Source organism: Pituophis catenifer, unplaced genomic scaffold (assembly GCF_029215685.1).
Source record: "Pituophis catenifer annectens isolate HBS135680 unplaced genomic scaffold, rPitCat1.0.hap2 SCAF_3, whole genome shotgun sequence".
NCBI classification, from domain to species: Eukaryota; Metazoa; Chordata; class Lepidosauria; order Squamata; family Colubridae; genus Pituophis; species Pituophis catenifer.
Genome location: NW_027256883.1, coordinates 116,653,416 through 116,673,216, shown reverse-complemented (window position 1 = coordinate 116,673,216; position 19,801 = coordinate 116,653,416). Strand labels below are relative to the sequence as shown.

Below are 19,801 nucleotides of genomic sequence, written 5' to 3'. Positions count from 1 at the left end.
CAAAAGGAGATATTGCTAAGTAACTGACAGAACTTACTAAGGCTTAATTGACAAATGTTTAAAAGTAAAATTGAAAGATATGAGTGATCTAGAAAAATAAAATATAAATAAATAAAATTATCTTCTACTTAAGGTTAGCACATTTTACTTCAGTGGATTACCCAATAAGAGCTGATCTACTGGAATATTAGCAATTCTAAAGCATCAACAACTATATGCTAACCAATTTGTTTACATCTTATACCAGGCATGTCAAACTGGATTTCTTCAAGGGCTGAATCAGCATTGTAGTTCTCCCCCATGGGTCAGTGGGGGGGGGGGACAGGAAGTGGGGGGGAGACGGGATGGGTGCATCACCCATTTGTGGTTGGCAGAGTACTGCAGGAGGTAGGGGAGGCTGAAAACGGGCCATGCAGGGGCTGCATCGGGCCCATTTTGGCCAGAAGAGGCATTGTGGGTCAGTCCTTTGATATTTCCAGGCCAGATTTAAGCACCCAGATCCAACCCGTAGGCCTTAAGTTTGACACCCCCTGTCTTATATTTTTAATCATAACTCCTTGAATAATCAATGTACTGATTCTTTCCTTCCTTGATACTTTAAAAGTTTTCTGGTACCTGTCTTTCCCTAAAAGATTCCTGATACAAACTTTTTACTTTCTTATACCAGGTCTCCTAAACTCTGGGATCAAAGCCTCAAGCTAAATTTCTTCAGACACACTACTTAACTGGATATGGTCTTCACAGGGATTTTAACTTTTTGATTATCAGGTTTTTCAAAAAGGGTGCATACATGTATAATATACAATGTATGTTTATATAGTTTTGAATGCCCTATGGGCAATAAGATAGGGTTTAAATTATATACATTAATAATAAAGGTAATACATCTCAAAATTTTATTGGCTTGGAATTTAATCATTGAAAACCCTTTGAACTTTGATGCTCTGGAGACATTTCAAGGCATTTTTTATAATTAGCTGAGGGAGGACTCCAACCATCAGATAAGACTATTCTATGGCATCTGATGCCCAAATAAGTTACCTGCTCTGGATACTTACAGAATACTAAAATTGAGCATGAAATTGGGAACATAGCATGATGGGTATAATTAGCAATCAACAGGCAATACTGAACTGCCAATGAGAAGTCATTACCATATACATGCAGATAAATGGATTGCTGGGCTTCACCAGCTGCATTTGTTGCTATACAGGTGTATTTGCCAGCATCTTCTTTTAAGGTCTTGACAATCTGCAAAATGCGCCCTAAAGATTCCAGCTGCTCCAGAACAAAAGCAAAACAAAAAGAAACAGCAAGATTTCTCTATTATGATGAACAAACCAATGAGATTTCTATTATAATATAAGCAAAAACAATAAACACTGGTATCTTCTTTCAAACTATAAAGGCATTCATAGCAGTTACATGTGCAGTTGTTCGATATACAATCCAGTAACACTGACTCTTCAGCATCTCATGACCTATTGGCCACAAAGGGCAGTAGGTTGTAAATAAAGATTAAGGATTTACTTTGTATGCCCTCTTTGTCTATTAATCTGACTGCCAATCTGAAGTCATTTCCTTCACAAGCATGCATGCATAAAATACTTGCTCTTGGCCTCTCTTCCTGCAAGAATGCCTTCAGTCAACTGACCCATCCCTCTATCCTTCCATTCATCCAGTGGGGCCAAAGGCTTGCTGGACTAAAACAGATGTATAACTGATCCTATAGGACCGTGATGGAGAACCTATGGCACGCGTAGCCATATCGGTGGGCACGTGAGCTCAGCTCTGGCACTCATGTGCACGCTGGCCAGCTGACTTTCAGGCCTTCTGGGCCCACCAGAAGTAGGGAAACAGGCTGTTTCCTGCCTCTAGAAAGACTCTGGAGGCTGGGGAGAGCAAAAAACGGGCCTATCGTGCCATCACGTGCCAGGAGCATGGGGAGTCATGCACGCATGTGCGGGGACAGGGCGCATAGAATTATGGGTGTGGGCATGCGCACACGCGATACCCCCCCCGCTCCGGGAACGTGATTACAAAAAGGCTAGCCATCACTGTTATAGGAGATGCACATATTGGTCAGGAGGGGGGAAATGTATTAGTCAACTGGGATCTTGCCACAAAGAATTCCGAACGGCTGATTTTCTTTTTATGTTTTCAGAAAAAAGAAAGGGCGAAAAAACTACTTCAGAAGAGTTTTGATCATGTCAAATCGAATACAGTATCTGTTCAAAAGCTAAACACTGGCAAATGTTTTTCCTTTACAACATTATTTAACACTGTGAAATGATTTCAGTCTTTTTACTTACTCCAATGTTTTCTCTAGCAGTATTTACAGGCTGATTATCTTTTAGCCATGTGATAGAAGGGATTGGTATGCCATTAACAATACACTGCAGGGTTACTGGTTTGTGTATCACCACAAATCTTTCAGAAGGACCACTCATTTTGATGGTTGGAGAGACTGTGCAAAAAAAATCAAGACAGAATTTTATGCAGAAGCTAGCCATGAAGCTTCTTCATATGTTCATAAGTTTGAAAGCCAAGAAGTTTATACAATATACTTTACTTCTCTGAATGAATTATTATGAATTATCCAGCTATCTATACAGGAACCAGTGAAAGCAATCTTTTTCTAATTAGCAAACAATGGTCCAAGGCAAAATATTCACTAAATATGCAGTAATTACTCAAAAAATAGCAACTAGGTATTTATTTTCCTTTGTCACGTCCCAGAACATATTCTTTCCTTGCCCCATAACAGCATGATACTAATGGGAAAATGACAGTTTTGACAATAGAGTATAGTGCAGAGTTTCTCAACCTTGGCTACTTTCAGACCTGTGGATTTCAGCTCCCAGAATTCCCCAGTCAACCTTGATGGCTGGAGAATTCTGGGCGCTGAAATCCTCACACCTTAAAGTTGCCAAAGTTAAGAAACACCGGCACATTGGATGAATCCATGGAGCAGCAGCAGAAAGAAATAATAGCAAGAAGGAAAGACTAGAAAGATATCTAAGTTTTGTTCAATATCCAAATGCCTAATAAAAGTTTGCCTGAAAAGATTAATAGAGCAGTGCAGGAATGGGTTTAATATTTGTGTGCTAAAGTAGCCTAGGACAATTAGCATATACTTGAATAACGTGGTTTCTATTTTTTTCATAAATATCACAAAGCTTCTAAATCCATTTCAAATCCTGAAATTCTTTTGTTATGTCCTCATCAAACCATAACATATTTAAAATGGTTCACAGAAAGGTATAACCCGAACATTTCCCTTTTTTTCCTTTCCTACAGAAATAACACACCATGCACAATCACATCAAATTCTTTCTTGCTTTCTCCCGCCTTGTTGGTCGCTATACATTGATAATGGCCTGCATCAGATACTTCAGTCTGAGAGATGAGAAACCTGCGTCCATTGAGCAAAATTTTATATCCAACTCCTCCTTCAATAGGTTGGCCATTTTTGAACCACCTGGTGGGAGAAAAGCAGATCTTTAAAATGTTTATTTTGTATAAAGAAGAGATTGTGAGGCATAAATGAGAATGTTTACAGTTCCACGTGTCAAGATTACAATTGTTACAGGACTGAGAAATTGGATTGCCATCTAGTAAATTATGCTATTTATGGGTCCTGCCATATATCCCCTAGGACAGGGGTGTCAGGTTAACGTTGTCATGGTGGCATCACATGCCATATTGGAACTTTTTTCCCCTTTGCTAAACTGGGCGTGGCCAGCGCATGATGCATCTGGCCTGCGGGCCAGGCGTTTGACGGGCCTGCTCTAGGACTATCATTAAAAAGGCACCATACTATAATTCTACTTTAACCTATTTTTTCTGGAAAGAAACATGCTGGCAGCAATAATGGGGGGAAAGACAGAAGTGTGCACCAGGCAAAGATATTACAATAAAATCTTATTTGAAAGTACTAGCTCATCTTTTGACTTTAGAACTTCATTGTAATATAGAAGGAAATGGGGTGGCAGTTGTATGAACCCCTGAATTGGTCAGGTCTATGGAAATTAATTTCCATCTGTCCTTGCTAGTGAGTTGAGCAGTTCATTCTGCACGGTATACATTCAATCCATTTTACCCAGGGACTGATGTCATTACTTTTCCAAAAATAAGCTCTTTCACCTTTTCTAGACAATAAAATAACAGCAGGAAGGAGAAGAAAGAACTCATTAGAGAGTAAAGGCATAACACCCAGGGTATTTTCATCATCTATAGTAACACTGTATAATTGCAGCAAGGGAAACAAAAACTGAGCAACGACCAAAAATTGAATATTCAAAATTAACTGGAAGGCTTAAAGGCACGTCTAGATGATAACTCTTTCAGTTGGCTAATTTTTCTTCTTTTTTACTTTTGAAACAGAGCAGAATATAACTGCACTGCTAAGACTACTGAAGTTACCAGGGCACTGAAGACAATTGTGCACTGAAAATCTCTAGTATTTGCAGAGAAATAACAGATAATCACAGCTAATTTTAGCTAATATGTGACTGATTGTCTGATTTTTCTCCATCCAGTTCTTGACTCAGGAGAATAGCATTGTGGAATAAATTGTTCTCCTGTTTCCTAGGTTAAGGAAAACAAATGATAGATTCCCCAGGGTTGCTTTGCCCTCCCATCAAATGTCACCAGTCATGAGAAATATCCATCAGGAGGTAACCCTACATGTGGCAATTAAATTTCCTGTAGGAATTTTTTATTTAAAAAAAATCTTTTATGAAATATCATATGGTTTTATCACTTCAACTTTCTTGGTAACTTTACTTTCATCCAAGTTTCCTGTGTGAACTTTTTTTTAAAATTGAGTTATAATCTCTTACGTGATGGTTGGCGGGGGTTTTCCTATTGCTGGGCATTCCAACTCTAGGTGGCTGTGGAGAATCACAGTGTGGTCTGAAGATTCATTTCTTCCTTCCAAACTTGGTGGAACTAGGAGGAAGAGAGAAGGAGAGGGAGACAGGGAAACTGAATCCTAGGTAGATATATTTTCAAAATATATTTACAGGTTTTAAAATAATCTTCAAATATCTTTTGAGCACCTACACTCAATCTTCATTATCTGCAGCAGGGGTCATTTTCTTGTGAGCATGTTTATCAGAATGGGACAGAGACTTGTTAACATGCCAAACACTGAAAGAACAAGACTAGGATTTCCCTTGTTCTGGCTCACATCAATGTTTATTTTTCCACTCCCCCCACTCCCCACTTTGAGGTACAGTAGACCAGGGAAGAAATAACAACTGTGGATAAAAACACTACCTTTATTATAAGGTTACAGTCAGAAAATGAGCCCTGGTAGCGCAGCAGACTAAAGCACTGTTATTAACATCAGCTGCCTGCAATTACTGCAAGTTCAAATCTCACCAGGCTCAAGGTTGACTCAGCCTTCCATCCTTTCTAAGGTAGGTAAAATGAGGACCCAGATTGTGGGGGCAATAAGATGACTTTGTATAAAATATACAAAAGTATGAAGGCTATTGCTTAATGCATTGTAAGCCGCCCTGAGTCTCCGGAGAAGGGTGGCATATAAATCAAATAAAAAAACAAATTGAAAGTCTGAAAGTACTTTTAGTGTCCTAAAAACTAGGAAAGGTCCTTTCTGATATGCTTTATCTGCCCTCATCCGTCCTTCACATTCAGATTTTGTTTATCAGACCACTATCTAGCCTGTAACTCTTCCCCCTGTCACTCAAGGTCATCCCTACATCCTATTATACCTTCCCTAATAAATTTTTTTCCTGATTAATTAAAAATATTACAAGATTGTAACTCTGCAGCTGTAGGGAAAAATCCAAAACTCATGTTGCAACTGTGTTGGTCTAATAGTCTAATACTATTCTTTTTATATATTAATCAACATATTTATAGGTAAAATTGGAACCAATTTCAAGACAATATCAGATCACCATCTAATAATATTTATTTTATTCCTTTTCTAAATTCCAAACAAGTTACCCTTTAAACTTTTGTTTAACCTGGCTTGAAAATACCAACTGCAATATTTCTACAAAGTTTGCAAAAGCATTTCAGTGGTACTTTAGATATATGTAGAGAAGGAAAAGAAACATCAGTCACTATGAAATTGTCATCTCAAATATCATATGGATTGGAAATGCAGAAATTGTATACAAAGAGCCGTGGTGGTGCAGTGATTAGAATGCAGTATTGCAGGCTAATTCTGCTGACTGCCAGCAGTTTGATTTTTACTGGCTCAAGATTGACCCATCCTTCCACCCTTCCAAGATCAGTAAAATGAGGACCCAGGTTGTTGGGGGCAATAGGCTGACTTTGTAAACTGCTTAAAGCATTATGAAGCTGTATATAAATCTAAGTGCTAATATAAATACTGTATGTAACGTTCACATTCTTTGAAAACACAAAGAAAACCAAATAGCAATAGTGCTTAGATTTATATGTCACCATATAGTGCTTTACAATGCTCTCTGAGTGGTTTACAATATCAGCTTATTGCTCCCAACAATCTGGGTCCTCATTTTACTGACCTCAGAAGATGGGAAGCTAAATCAACTTCAAGCCCCATCAGGATCAAATTCCTGTTAATGGGCAGAGTAAGCCTGCAATACTGTGCCACCAGGAGTCCTAAAATAAAATATAATGCTGAATTCCATGGTTTCTACCCACCGAGGATTTCCACATCGTATTTGATCTCCTGTTCCCCAGCTATGCTGGTAGCTACACACACGTATTGGCCATGGTCAGTCACAGCAGCATTCAGGATCTCCAGCTTCTTTCCACCAGACACAACATGGAGGTTGTCACTTGCTATAACAGGAACTCCATCCTTCAGCCAGGTTAACAGGGGAAGGGGATTGCCAGCTGCCTTACATTCCAATATAAGTGAACTTCCAACAACGACTTGCTTGTTTTGGATGGTTTCACTGACACCCTCAATAACTGGTGGTACTGGAAGAAAAGGAAAAAAAGAGGGGTTTTCCCCCCACAAGCAAGCATTGTTACAATTGATTATCTTCTTTCCTCAGGAATTTTCTTTTATGCTAAAGGTGATATATGTTCTCCATGGATCCATACACTGTACTGTAGATATCTTCTTTTAGTTAAACTGGTTTACATTATTTAAGGCTAATATATATATATATATATATATATATATATATATATATATATATAATAATAATAATAATAATATATATATATTACAGCTATATATAATAGCTGTAGAAGAAGAACCAGGCTGCCAAAGTCATCAGCATCTTCAATAAATCTTTTGATTCCTTCAAAAATGATGACACAAGAGCAATGTTGTCATTGATGTGAAGTATGAAAGCCACAAATTATACATCATGATGCACATTAGGTCAGTTTTTCGCCCTTCTCCTCTCATGTGGATGCCTATGATAACCTCTTGAGAAAGGAAGATAGACAGCATAACATGGATGGCCAAGAGAGAAAAGAGCTCAATAGCACTTTTTTACAGGAATGCTCACCAACGATGGAATTCATTCTCCAGGTGAGAAAAATGATAGAGGACAACTAGTTTCTTCCTCCTCTTTCTTACCCATGTTATGCTATTGTTACTGTTCTCACTTGAATGTGGATCAACCCTGCTGATAGCTTAAAGCAAAAACAAGGTGCAAAAAAGTCACCAGCCAAGAGGAGACCAGAACATTTAAAAGACCAGAAATTGCCAGGTTTCACAAATCAACCTCCAGCACTGCAACTGGAAAAAGCGGCATACAGACAAATAGCATATGGTGATATCACTTCCTACCATAGACATCCACTTGGAATATTTTTTCAGACATTCCAGCTTCATTGGTTGCCTGGCAGGTATATTGAGCTGAATCAGAGACTTGAGCATGAGGAATCTGGAGAAATTGTCCATCTTCCAAATAAAGGGCTTGGGGTCCAGAAATAATTGGGCTTCCATCTTTATACCATGTTACTGTGGGAACTGGAATTCCTCTTGCTTCACACTCCAGCTTTAAGGTGGTATATAGCAGTGTTGACACCTCAGTGGTAATATTTTCTCCTTTAATTGTAGGTGGAACTTTGTAGAAAAGGAACAGAAAAACGAACAGTAAGATGCAAAAACAAATATGCAAAATACCCTATTAGCAAAGAAAACAAACAAATGGAACGTTAAACAAATCAACCCAGAGTTCTCACTTGAAACACAAATGACCAGATTCAAATTATCCTACTTTGGACACATTATGCAATAAATGTTTTATAAGGGGAATTTTTCTTCAAATATGTATTTTTCAGTTCATTTTCAAACCTTGATTCTGCTTTTGATTAATTTCGTTTGACAGTTAATGCCAATCCTTTGCATTTTAACTTTAGATATTGATTTTCTCTTAAACTACGCGGTTACTGTGTTTTATGTAGTTTTAACATTTTGTGAGCTAGTCTGAGACTCCTTTCTTCAAAGGAAAGTGGGACACATATTTCTTTAAAAATAATCAAATATTGAAAGTTAAGGACTGAAAATTAACTTTATCCTTAAAATGCAACTTAGGTATTAGGTCTGTGCACATTTCAAGAGTGAACTGGAAGAAGCGCCTCAGTCGTTTTGTAAGCTCAACACTATTCCTGCTAATTAAAAGAGCCACAATCTTTTTGAGAATTCCATGTGAGCCAGTGGTGAAATCCTGTCGGTTCAGTCCAGCTCGTGCGAACTGGTAGCGGCGGTGGCGCGTGGTTTGGTGAACCGGTAGCGGCAGCAGCACGTGGTTTGGTGAACTAGTAGCGGCGGCAGCGTGAGGCTCCGCCCACCTACCCAGACATTATTACTTCCTGGTTTTAACCAGGACATAACCCATTTTTGACGTTCTGCGCATGTGCAGAAGGCTTTGCACATGCACAGAGATTCAAAAATCGGACCTGACGATCGGTGGGTGCACTTCCAAACCAGTAGGGAAGGTAAGTAGATTTCACTCCTGATGAGAGCCTGTAAAAAGATGCCACTGCTTAAGGAGCTGATTCTATTAAATGACCTTTAAACCGGTTGTATCAGGCCCATGAAAAACGTAGAAAAGATACAGATGCTTTAACAAATAGAGCAGAGATGCTGCAGATGCTATCCTTACATTTGGCCCAAAATGCTTCTTCCGAATCAGTTTCATAATGCATAGCCCTATAACATATGCAAGGACAGGAATTCCAGAATATTCATATTTATTTATATTTAGGGCTGCCTATGTAGATTGCAAAAATCTGGACAACCATTAAATAACAAGGTAATAATAAAAATTCTAATTCCTTAATTCCATATAATGACTATTCAGATTCTTGTCTCTCTGATCTGGTAGCTAGCTATTCATTATGGGTTTTATGTTCAAAATATTTTAAAGTCCATCTAACAAAGGGCAACCAATTTAGCTGCAAAAATCTATATGGCTACCAAGTCACAGCTAAGAATTAGAGTTTGGATTATTGCCATATAGTGGTCATCTAGATTTCTGCAGCCCTAAACTATAACAATCTGTTTACTGGTGGAGGATTTAGAGACTGGAGCTGCAAACAAGAATTGGAGCTGCTTACACAGCATATAAGCAATAGCAGCTAGATCTTCATGGGGATCCCAAAGTTTCATTCAATTACCTCCAATTCTCAGTAAATCAATTGAAATAAACACAGTTGTTTTAAGATTAGGGATGATAAATGGAAGGTTAACCAAGTTATGGGAAAAAAGATCCCATGCATCTTTAAAGATTTTCACTTTCATCATACCCATTTGGGGGTTTCTGGTTTGGCCATGCTTATTTTTATCTTTGCCCCATCAACATGAAATGTCCAATTCAGGAAGCATTGCAAATCCATGCCCTCCTTAAACTGCATGCATATGTAACTGAGTGAGAGCAATGAGAAAGAAACATGGCACACACATCCCCGGAGAAGTCATATATTTAAAGATCTTTATAAAATTTAGGGTAGAGATTTGAGATCTTTTGATGAGCTCCAGTTGGCCAAACATGATATCTTTCTAATTATAAGGGCCTAGGACTGTAAGAACACATACACATGTAAAAGCAGTTTAAATTAAAAGAAAAAAGTTGTCTTGATAGTCACTGCATTGCTAGCCAACTCAGTACCTTAAAAAGAAAACAGCTTTACTTTAAAGTCTTTATTAAAGACTTTAAATTTCACTCAAGAAACCTCCTGTGCAGTGCTGTGGAGTCGGAGTCGGAGTCGGAGTCGAGGAGTCGGAGTCGGAGGAAATTTTGGGTACCTGGAGTCGGAGTCGGAGTCGGCAAACAATGCACCGACTCCGACTCCGACTCCTACTAAATTTAGATTGGAATTTTAAAAAAAGCAAGTTTAAATGTCCCAATTCACAAAAAGTTATAATTAATGACTTCTCTACTGTAAGAATAAAGACCAATGCATGCAGTGCCTCACGTAACCGCAAAATGAACACGTTAAGTGACCGTGAAGAAGCATGCTTTTCATGTGCTTCACTATAAGGCACGCAACACACAATTAGGAGTGGCAATACTTATACTTTCCATAGTGTTGTGTTCTGCTGTTACAGGGAACGCAGCGCCCATGGGTAACCTAGCCTCTCACTGATAAGGGATTAAGTAAATATGTTTTTTGCAGGACTAGAGACACTTGCATAAGTGAAGGGAATGGAGGGTCAATAGTTCAAGACTGAAGCTGTAAACCATTGGAAAAACTGCTGTCATTCAGCTAAGGCTATAAAAACTTGTAACTCTGATTGTTAGCTTAAACTTTAAACATGACTAAACACTGTTTAAATTTATGAACCGGCCAAATTCTCTGTTCAAAGAAAATACATTGTATGTTTGTATGTGTGTTTCTAATTATTGTTATTTATTCATATTTGTTCTCTTTTATTCTTTAAAGTTTAACAATTCATTCTTTATCTTAATATCTTTATATTTGTTTGGGGTTGGCTTTCTTCCCTTTCATCTTTTTTATTGTACAGCAATCTTTCTCCTCAAACCTACCACCTCTCTCTTTTCTTTCCTTCTTACTTTCTCTTCCTCACCCTCTTCTTCTCCTCCCTACTTCCTCTTCCTTTCTCCTTCTCCTCCTCTCTTCCTCCCTCTCTTACCCTCACTCCTACTCTAATTTCCCTTCCCTTCCTTCATCCCTCTCTATTGCTGTATCCTTTTATGTATATGGACTACTCAGAGGGCTGAAAAAGTTATTTCTGACTGGTCCTCTCCCTTTTGACCAGTCCTCGAACTTACGACTGTCCTCACATTTTACGTTTTTGCCCTATCTTGTCACCATGGTGAAGAGAAGCAGTTGTGAAATGAGTGACATGGTTGTTAAAAATGCTGCACGGGCATAAATGTGAGGATGGTCATAAGTGTGAGGACCAGTCAAAAGTGCGAGGACCTGTCAGAAATGACTTTTTTCAGCCCTCTATACACATAGCCATGGCCACCCGGTCACATGACCAGCTAGCCACACCCACCCAGTCACATAACCTCCAAGCCATGCCCACAAAATAAGCCACGCCCACAGAACCGGTAGTAAAATTTAGAACCCACCCCTGGTTGGGGGTCACCACAACATGAGGAACTGTATTAAAGGGTCGCGGCATTAGGAAGGTTGAGAACCACTGGCTTAGAAGAACTTGGTGGAACAGCTTCTTGGATTCAACTGTAAGTGTTTATATTGTATAGGACAAATCATGTCTAGGTTTAGTGCTGGGATATATAGCTTATTTGTTTGTATAAAGCCATGTACGTACAACTTACAAGACTGTGTATGTTGATATTAAAAATCTAATTATATGCCAGTTAGTATAACATATTTTATATTTTAGGGAAAGAGGCATCCTAAACAATGGCAAAAAGACTGCTAACAACAAACACAACAAAGTCTACTGTTTATGAGCACTTTGCATTATCAAGTGATGGAAAACATTACGTGTGCCAATGTATTAGAAAAGATGATGATGGTGAAAAACAATGTGATGCAAAAATTAGCAGTTTCAGTGGGCCTGATAAAAATGCACCTACAAGAGCATCAAATTTGAAAAGACACTTACAGCGTTTTCATCCCAAAGTGTTAGAAGCCGTGAATGAGAAAGATAGCAATGAAAACATTGCATCTACTTCTGTGACAAAAAACGTTCAGAAATCTACTGGAGAACAATCACAAATAAGAAAATTCTTTATATCTGACAAAGTTACCATAAGGATGACACCAGAAAAATTCAAACACCACATTATTGAAATGGTAGTAAAGAATAGTGTACCACTATCCTTCTTTTCACAGACAGCCTTTTTAGGCCTAAATGGAGAAATGGCAAAAAAACTTGGTGTTTCTCTGGAAAGAGAAAGTATAAGGAAACTTATAATTGAGGAGGCCAAATGTAAAAAGGAAGAACTACAGAAAGTTATGAAAGGACGTTTTGTCTTCCTTAAAATGGATGCATGCACACATCACAGAGTCAATTATTTCGCTATTAATGTTAGATTTGTGGATGAAAATAACAAAACAATAACACGGACCCTCGGAGTAAAGGACACTCAGGCACATCACACCAGTGATTACCTTCAGAAGTTAGTGGAGGGTGTTCTAGAAGATTTTGAAATTAAAAAGGAACAGATTTTATGTGTTGTGACAGATAACGCTTCTAACATGTTGAGCACAATTGAGAAGATGAAGGCAGATGAAGAAGGTATCAAACAGATATTAGACTTAGAGGAAGACAGCTCTGCAAGTATTAGAGAAAGTTTAGAAACTGAAGAGAATGCTGACATTTTTTTAGACAACTTTGTTGAAGAAGCATTGAAGCTTGCTACTATTCATCATATGCGATGTGCTGTTCATACACTGCAACTTGCCATAAGAGATGGATTAAAAGATCGCCATGCAGCTACATTAATTGGCAAATTACGGCAAGTAACTGTTGCAGCCAGGGCCCCAAAAACAGATGCAATTTTGAAAAGACGTGCAGGAAAAGGAGCCATTTTGGATCAAACAACTCGCTGGGGAAGCACTTATTTAATGGTGAAGCGTTTGCTTGAACTTAAAGACTTCATAGAAGAAATGGACAATGAAAATCTTGCATTAACTGCAAGCCAGTGGACACAAACAAAAGAGCTGGAGAACCTTCTTTCTCACCCCTTCACTGTCACCAAGAGGTTGCAATGTGATGATCTAACCCCGGGTAAATTCCTCTTGGAATGGAAGAGCCTGTTATATCGCCTGAACAAAAATGGAGGGTTAATAGCTGAGGGCATTGCATCTTCAATGATGAAAAGAGAGAGTCTTTTGCTGGAAAATGAAATCTTGTTAGCGGCTATTTATGTCGACCCAATGAGCCGACTTTTATTGAACAGTAAACAGATTGCTACTGGGAAAAAGGCCCTCTATGATGTAGCAGTTCGCATGAAGGGATTACGACCTGAAATACCTCCACAGGAGGATGGAGTTCTTTTAAGCAATAGTGGTAACTCAGAATCATCTTCTTCAAACGAAGAATTAGACTTTGATTCCTTCTTAGACAAAATGGAAGTTGCTAAAGGAAAGTGACGTCGCATAAGCGTTACAGAACCAGTAAATGTCCAAATAAAAAAATTCCAACAGGAGTTTTATAAAGCACTAAAAGAAGTTGAAAAGTATGATCGCTCATCAAAACTTACTGTTGAAGAAGCCATCCTTGTTTATCCAGAGATCGTTAGTGATGTGGCCAGAATAGTTACTGCAATGCCACCCACCCAAGTCAGTGTCGAAAGATTATTTTCAGCCCTAAAAATAATAAAGTCTGACTTAAGAGCCTCTATGAAAGAGGATCTGGCAGAGGCAATTCTCTTCCTTAGAACTCTACATTGAATTGATTTGCATTTGCTAAGCCTATAACTACATTTCAAGATTAATATAAACCATTTCTAGGTTTTACAGATTTTGTTTTTGGTTCATATAATTAAGCTTTGTTTTTGTTCTAAAACAACCAAATAATGTGGTTTGTATTTTTGAACTGGTAAAGTTCCTGTTCCTGATGTTTATGCCTGCTGCTACTATCCAGCAACTTGATTAATTAAATTGATAAAAAAAAATTAATAAAACTTTGTTGTTTTCATTGTGTTTGTCTTTTGCTTAAACTGTTCAATACAGTAGACTGTTGGCTTCCCAGCCAGTAGTCCTGTGGTAATGACATGTATGTTGCCTTTCTTTCCTTCAAGGAATGTATAAAATACATTCGCATATTAATACAGAGGAGTCGGAGTCGGGGAGTCGGAGTCGGAGTCGGAATCGGAAGTACAAAAAACTGAGGAGTCGGAGTCGGAGTCGGAACATTTATCTCCCGACTCCACAGCTCTGCTCCTGTGACTTTAAAAACCAGAAGTATCACTTCAGCACCTTGATGATTTCAATATGTTTTGAAACCCAAAACTTGAAACCCTTGCTCTTCAGGCAAATATATACTCTTCAAGCCTATAATAATGATTGTAAACTAATCATTTGCAGGTGCTTATAAATGACACTCACAGCGCACTCATATGGTGTAATAAACAAGTTTCTAAATGTCATTGGTGATGGAGGAAATGTATTCATGCCAACATACAACCTATGCTGCCAGAATGAATAAAATCCAACCTGCGATGGGTTTCAAAGATAACATACACTAAAAATGTAATTTCAGGCATATTGAATGGCAAAGAAATCATTAATGTACTCGAATGTAAGGGGATACTTTAGCCTACTAATCTAAGCAATTTTCCAACTTCCATACCTGATTTGAACAGATCTTCATCATTTACTCTGATGCAGAAAGGAACAGATTTTTAAGAGAAATATGAGTGAAAATACTGAAGTTGAGCACTTCCAAATATCTTTTATTAATTCACATGTATTCAGAATGCTACATTTTGTAGATATTATTTGAAGGGGAATTAAATGGTTTAAAGTAGCCCCATCTATTATATCACATATAAATGTAACAGCAGAGTTACTTGCTATTTAGTATTGAAAAGTCTTTCTCTTTTATTTTCTTTGTTTGTATCTGGTCTCAGGGACCAGGGATGTAGTAAATAAATTTAAATATGAATTTTGAAGGCAGCTAACAAAACAAAGATAATTATCTGGGTCTTAGATAATTTCTGAATGACTGTATTTGGAGTTGAAGACACTGGGGAAAGTAATTGGAAACACAACCTCATCCAAGTTTAGTTCTGTTTTTAAGTGCTGTAACATATGGTCAGCTTGCATTATATAGACTTTCTCCCCTACAAATTATTTCCCATTTTGTTCTCTGTCTTTCGTTTATTTCTCCATACTTCCATAAAGCCTTCATGCATAATGTCAGTTATGGTCTATCCTTCATTATTCTGGCAGTCCATCACTGGTCTCTTGTTTCAATGACTATACAAGATTCAAAATGTTCTATCATAGCCAAACAACAGGTACCGTGCATTTCTGCTATTCTCTTCTGCCAGCCTTTCTTTTTCAGGTTATGCTCACTAATCATGGGGATCTACCAATCCACTTCAATCTTTCATTAATCACAAAAGGAAGATAAAGCTTTGCTTTCAGTAAAATTCAACCTAGAAAAGGATACAGGACTAAGACTAAGAGAAATAGAGTAACTTTAAAGAATCACCATAATGATGTAGTAGTCTTCATGTACTTTACCCAGTTGTTACTAAGTTTTGTCTACCCCTACCAAAAATTATCTTCATCAGTGTTACTGGCATTATTGAAATCCAAGTTTTTTTAAAAAAATCCACATGCAAGCATTTCAGATTGTGGTGAAGTATTAAACATTCTTCTTGTGCCTTAATATCATAGGTTCAATTCATATCCACAATTCTTATGGCTGCATTGCATGATCCATAAATCAAATGTGATTTTGCCCAAATGATATTAGATTCCATATTTAATTGCTCTATACTTATGTAATAAGTATATTGTATAAGTATATATAAAAGTGAATTGATTGACAAAATGGGAAGGTGAAATGTTGCTAGTGACAACATGTCAAAATTCAACTTAGTTCTTCTCCAGCTTCAACATTTTTTTTTTATTTTTCAGAAAGATTTGCAAAGGAAATAGCTGTAGTCAAGTAACAAATTAATAACTGGGGTTGAAGCAGTGTTTTAGACACAGTGAGTGCATTGTTTCCTAGATTCAAATAAAGAGATATTTATCTAAATGTTTAATTTAATTTTATTAAATTTCAAAAATGTGAATAAAAAATAAACCAGCAAGAAAAATGGAAATTCACATAAAAATGTGAAAAAAGAAAAAAGAAAAAGAATTGCTTTCAACTTTCTTTGATAAAGGTACAGATAAAAACTGCAGCAAATTCTTATTTTAAGATCAACAATGGTCTATGCTACTTCTATAATTCCATATAATTATATTATTAAATTCCACTTTCTGACATAGCTTCATTAACAACTCATTACTATCTCTTAAAATAGGATGTTTTCATTTCATACTTTCCCCCATGTTCTATAAACCCATCTCCAAATCCTCAATTCTCCTTATTAATCAACAAAGATCCAGTAAATTACAAAAATACTTACTGACATAGATATATAGCCCACTTTTCCATTAGGCCTACAATATATTAATCTTTCTCTTTAAACATTGCAAAAAAGAAATTTAAAACAATTAAAAATTACCAAAAATAATCACTTCTTATTTAGATATCAAAAAATTAATCAATTATCCCATTAGACATTTCCAAAAGAAACACTACCCAACCCAGATAACCATTCAACATCACCAGAAATAGAAACTCATTATTTAACTATAATTAGGTAAATCAAATTTATATTTTTCCTTCTTCCTCCCAACCATCCTTAAATCCCACAAATAATCCTGTTTTCTTCTAGTGTCTCTCCCTCTTCTTATCATCTTTTAAATTCACCTGTAGTTTCCATGAAGTAACTCCAATAAATCTCTTCTATTTCAATTTAAACAAATAATCTACAACACTTTTTTTTACAATTTTTGATTGATTATCTAATTGCATTTATAAATCCAGTGAATCCATCTCAATTGTCTCACAGGGATTTATTCATCTTCAAAAATAACTTCTGGTTCCAGTAAAGAGTTAAAAAATTCAAGCATTTCACAGGTCTATAAATCAAATATTTTTTCTCATTTCCTCTTGTGCTCTGCTATTCCACCCTCAAGATTTTGTTTTACAATTGTTATGTAAACAAGACAGCTTTCCACACAAGGATCTTTCCATTCACTCTTTCAAAAAGAAAAGCTATTTCTTTCCATTTAAAGATTTTAATCTCTTTAGTTCCTCAGCTTTTTGCAAGGTAAACAAAAATCAGTAAAATGCTCAAATGTTTCTAAACATTATAATTCCAGAAATATTTTAAATCACCAAAAAGAAACACTTATCTGTACCTGGAGAAAATCTCTGTTTAACTGAAGAAGAAATTGTAATCCAAAAAATGGATTAGAAATGAGAAAGAATAGTACTAATATCCATAAATTTACGCAACACACAGTTGCAAATGTGATGGAAGACCCACCCCTTCCAGTCACTCAGTTCTTCAGTCAATCAGGGAAACCTTCATTTCTGCAACTTGGTCATGAAGAGGACAGTCCAGAGGACAAATGGGTTAATTTCAAATTTCCACCTTTAATCGAAGAAGAAAACTCCCTTCCACTAACTGGGAGTGAAACAAATGACCAAAAAAGGGATAAAATCCACTCTGAGAAATCTATTTCTGAAGTTCCAACTCCAATTTTTCCCAATGAAAAAAATACAATGGGTTTTCAGATTAAAGATCCATTATAGCAATAGAACCTCTAGTATAACAATTAGCATGTTTATCAATAACTGTATTTTTCTTTTAAGCATTATTTCTTATAGTGATCAATTTTACAATAAAAAAGAATGTAAAGGCACAAATGAATGAATAAATAAATGTTGTAAGCTGAAGGAACTTTTTGATTTATTTTTTGTGGGAACACAAGAAATTGGGGTATAGAGGCCTCTGTCATATTTATTATCACCACACCTTAAACAGATGTGTAATGTATTTTTGCAATAACTTACTGTGGATTATGAGTTTGAGTTCCTTAAACTGTTTGCCTGCAGAATTGGTTGCACTGCATTGGTAGCGTCCTTTGTCAACTCTTCGAGCACTCTTTATTTGAAGAATCTGCCCTTTGTCCAAAACCTCAATATTAGGATCACCTAAAAAGAGAGGCCTGGGAGGGAGGGAAAAAAAACATCTTAAAATGGCATCAATTTAATAAAATGTTTGTAAATAAAGCTTTCATAAGGACAGGTACGCTGCAAAATAAAATAATATCAAAAATTACACTGTGGGAAATCCTGAGTAATTCATTTTTGGGGGAAATATAGAACAGGATATACAAGATTCTTTCAGTTTCATTAACAATTAATCTAGAAAATGATAATGTGAAGAAAGTACCCTATCCATAAAAACTAACAGGTTTCCAAGACTTGTGATCTTCATATCAGAGGTGGCATTCAGCAGGTTCTAACCAGTTCTGGAGAACCAGTAGCGGAAATTTTGAGTAGTTCGGAGAACCAGTAAATACCACCTCTGACTGGCCCTGGCCCCATCTATTCTCTGCCTCCCGAGTCCCAGCTGATCGGGAGGGAATGGAAATTTTACAGTATCCTTCTCCTGCCACACCCACCAAGCCCAAGTTTGGAGGTATCAACCGCCACCGCTTATGGTCATGGGGTTTATGGTCATGGGGGATTTTAACCTGCCATCCGTCTGTGAGGCATCTGAGGCAGCCCGGGAGTTGGCTTCCATGACAGTTATGGACCTGACCCAGTTAGTTCATGGCCTGACCTAACTAGGCCATGAACTAACTGGCCTAGTTAGTTCATGGCCTAACTTTCCCCCCATGCCCTCAAGACCTTTTTATTTCAACAGGCTGGCCTGGCCTAACTTCCTTTTAATTGTTAATTTTAAATTTGTTTTAAAACAATAGGGGTGTTTTAATCTGTATGGGCCAAATTATTTAATGTGCTTTTACATTGTTTTTTAAAATTTTGTATTATGTGTGTTTTATCTTTTGGCTGTTCACCGCCTTGAGTCCTTCAGGAGTAAGGCGGTATATAAATCCAAAATAAAAAGTAAAGTAAAGCCATGCCCACAGAACCGGTAGTAATAAAATTTGAATCCCACCATTGCTTCATATTAATTTCTTTTTACTTAAATTAATTCTTAAGACATGATGCAACGTCAAAGAAAAGGACACTGCATTTACTATATTGAAAGGCAGCAAGCTTCTTCATCTATAAGTCATGTTAGAAAGGTTTATGAATTAGCCCTTACTTGCCATCTTTGAACCACTGGATGATAGGAAAAGGAGACCCACTGACTCTGCATTCTAAAGTTGCCTGTTGGCTGAGGATGACTGAAAATTCATTGGGTCCAGCATCTCTTATAATGGGTGGAACTATAGGAAGGAGACAACAAGAGAAAACAACAAGGGGTGACAATTAAATGGGAAGCCCTATTAAAATACTGCAAAGTGCTTTTAGGAAACAAAAAATGGAAGCTAATCCTGGAAATAAGCTCCTTTCTTTTCACACCCGAAATACATATTAAATAGCTTATAGCACCCAGATTAGCATTTCACTGAGGAAATCTGCAATATAAATATGTTTTCACACTAGGTTGACATTTGAATAAAGATAATTTTGGGATTAATTGCAATGAGAGGTTTGTACTGGTTGTTTAAAAGTGAGACACACAGCATCATTAATTAAAGGAATGAATTGGAGCAGTGAACCAGGAAAAGTAGTTCACAGAGCTGGCTATTTTTAGAGTTTTAGGAATGATTAATA

The 19,801-nt window shown here is 37.0% G+C and overlaps 1 protein-coding gene across 1 annotated transcript in view; it reads right to left on the bottom strand.

Annotated features, from left to right (window-relative positions):
* The window catches only part of HMCN1 (hemicentin 1), a 231,992-nt gene that overhangs the window by 107,374 nt on the left and 104,817 nt on the right, over positions 1-19,801 (bottom strand). Inside the window, exons 29-36 of the mRNA XM_070939286.1 lie at positions 19,287-19,410; positions 18,023-18,177; positions 7,775-8,053; positions 6,667-6,948; positions 4,845-4,953; positions 3,312-3,481; positions 2,313-2,467; positions 1,155-1,278 (exon numbers count right to left, since the gene is read on the bottom strand). Of these exons, the coding sequence (XP_070795387.1) occupies positions 1,155-1,278; positions 2,313-2,467; positions 3,312-3,481; positions 4,845-4,953; positions 6,667-6,948; positions 7,775-8,053; positions 18,023-18,177; positions 19,287-19,410 (1,398 nt within the window). The remainder of the gene's footprint in view (positions 1-1,154; positions 1,279-2,312; positions 2,468-3,311; positions 3,482-4,844; positions 4,954-6,666; positions 6,949-7,774; positions 8,054-18,022; positions 18,178-19,286; positions 19,411-19,801) is intronic.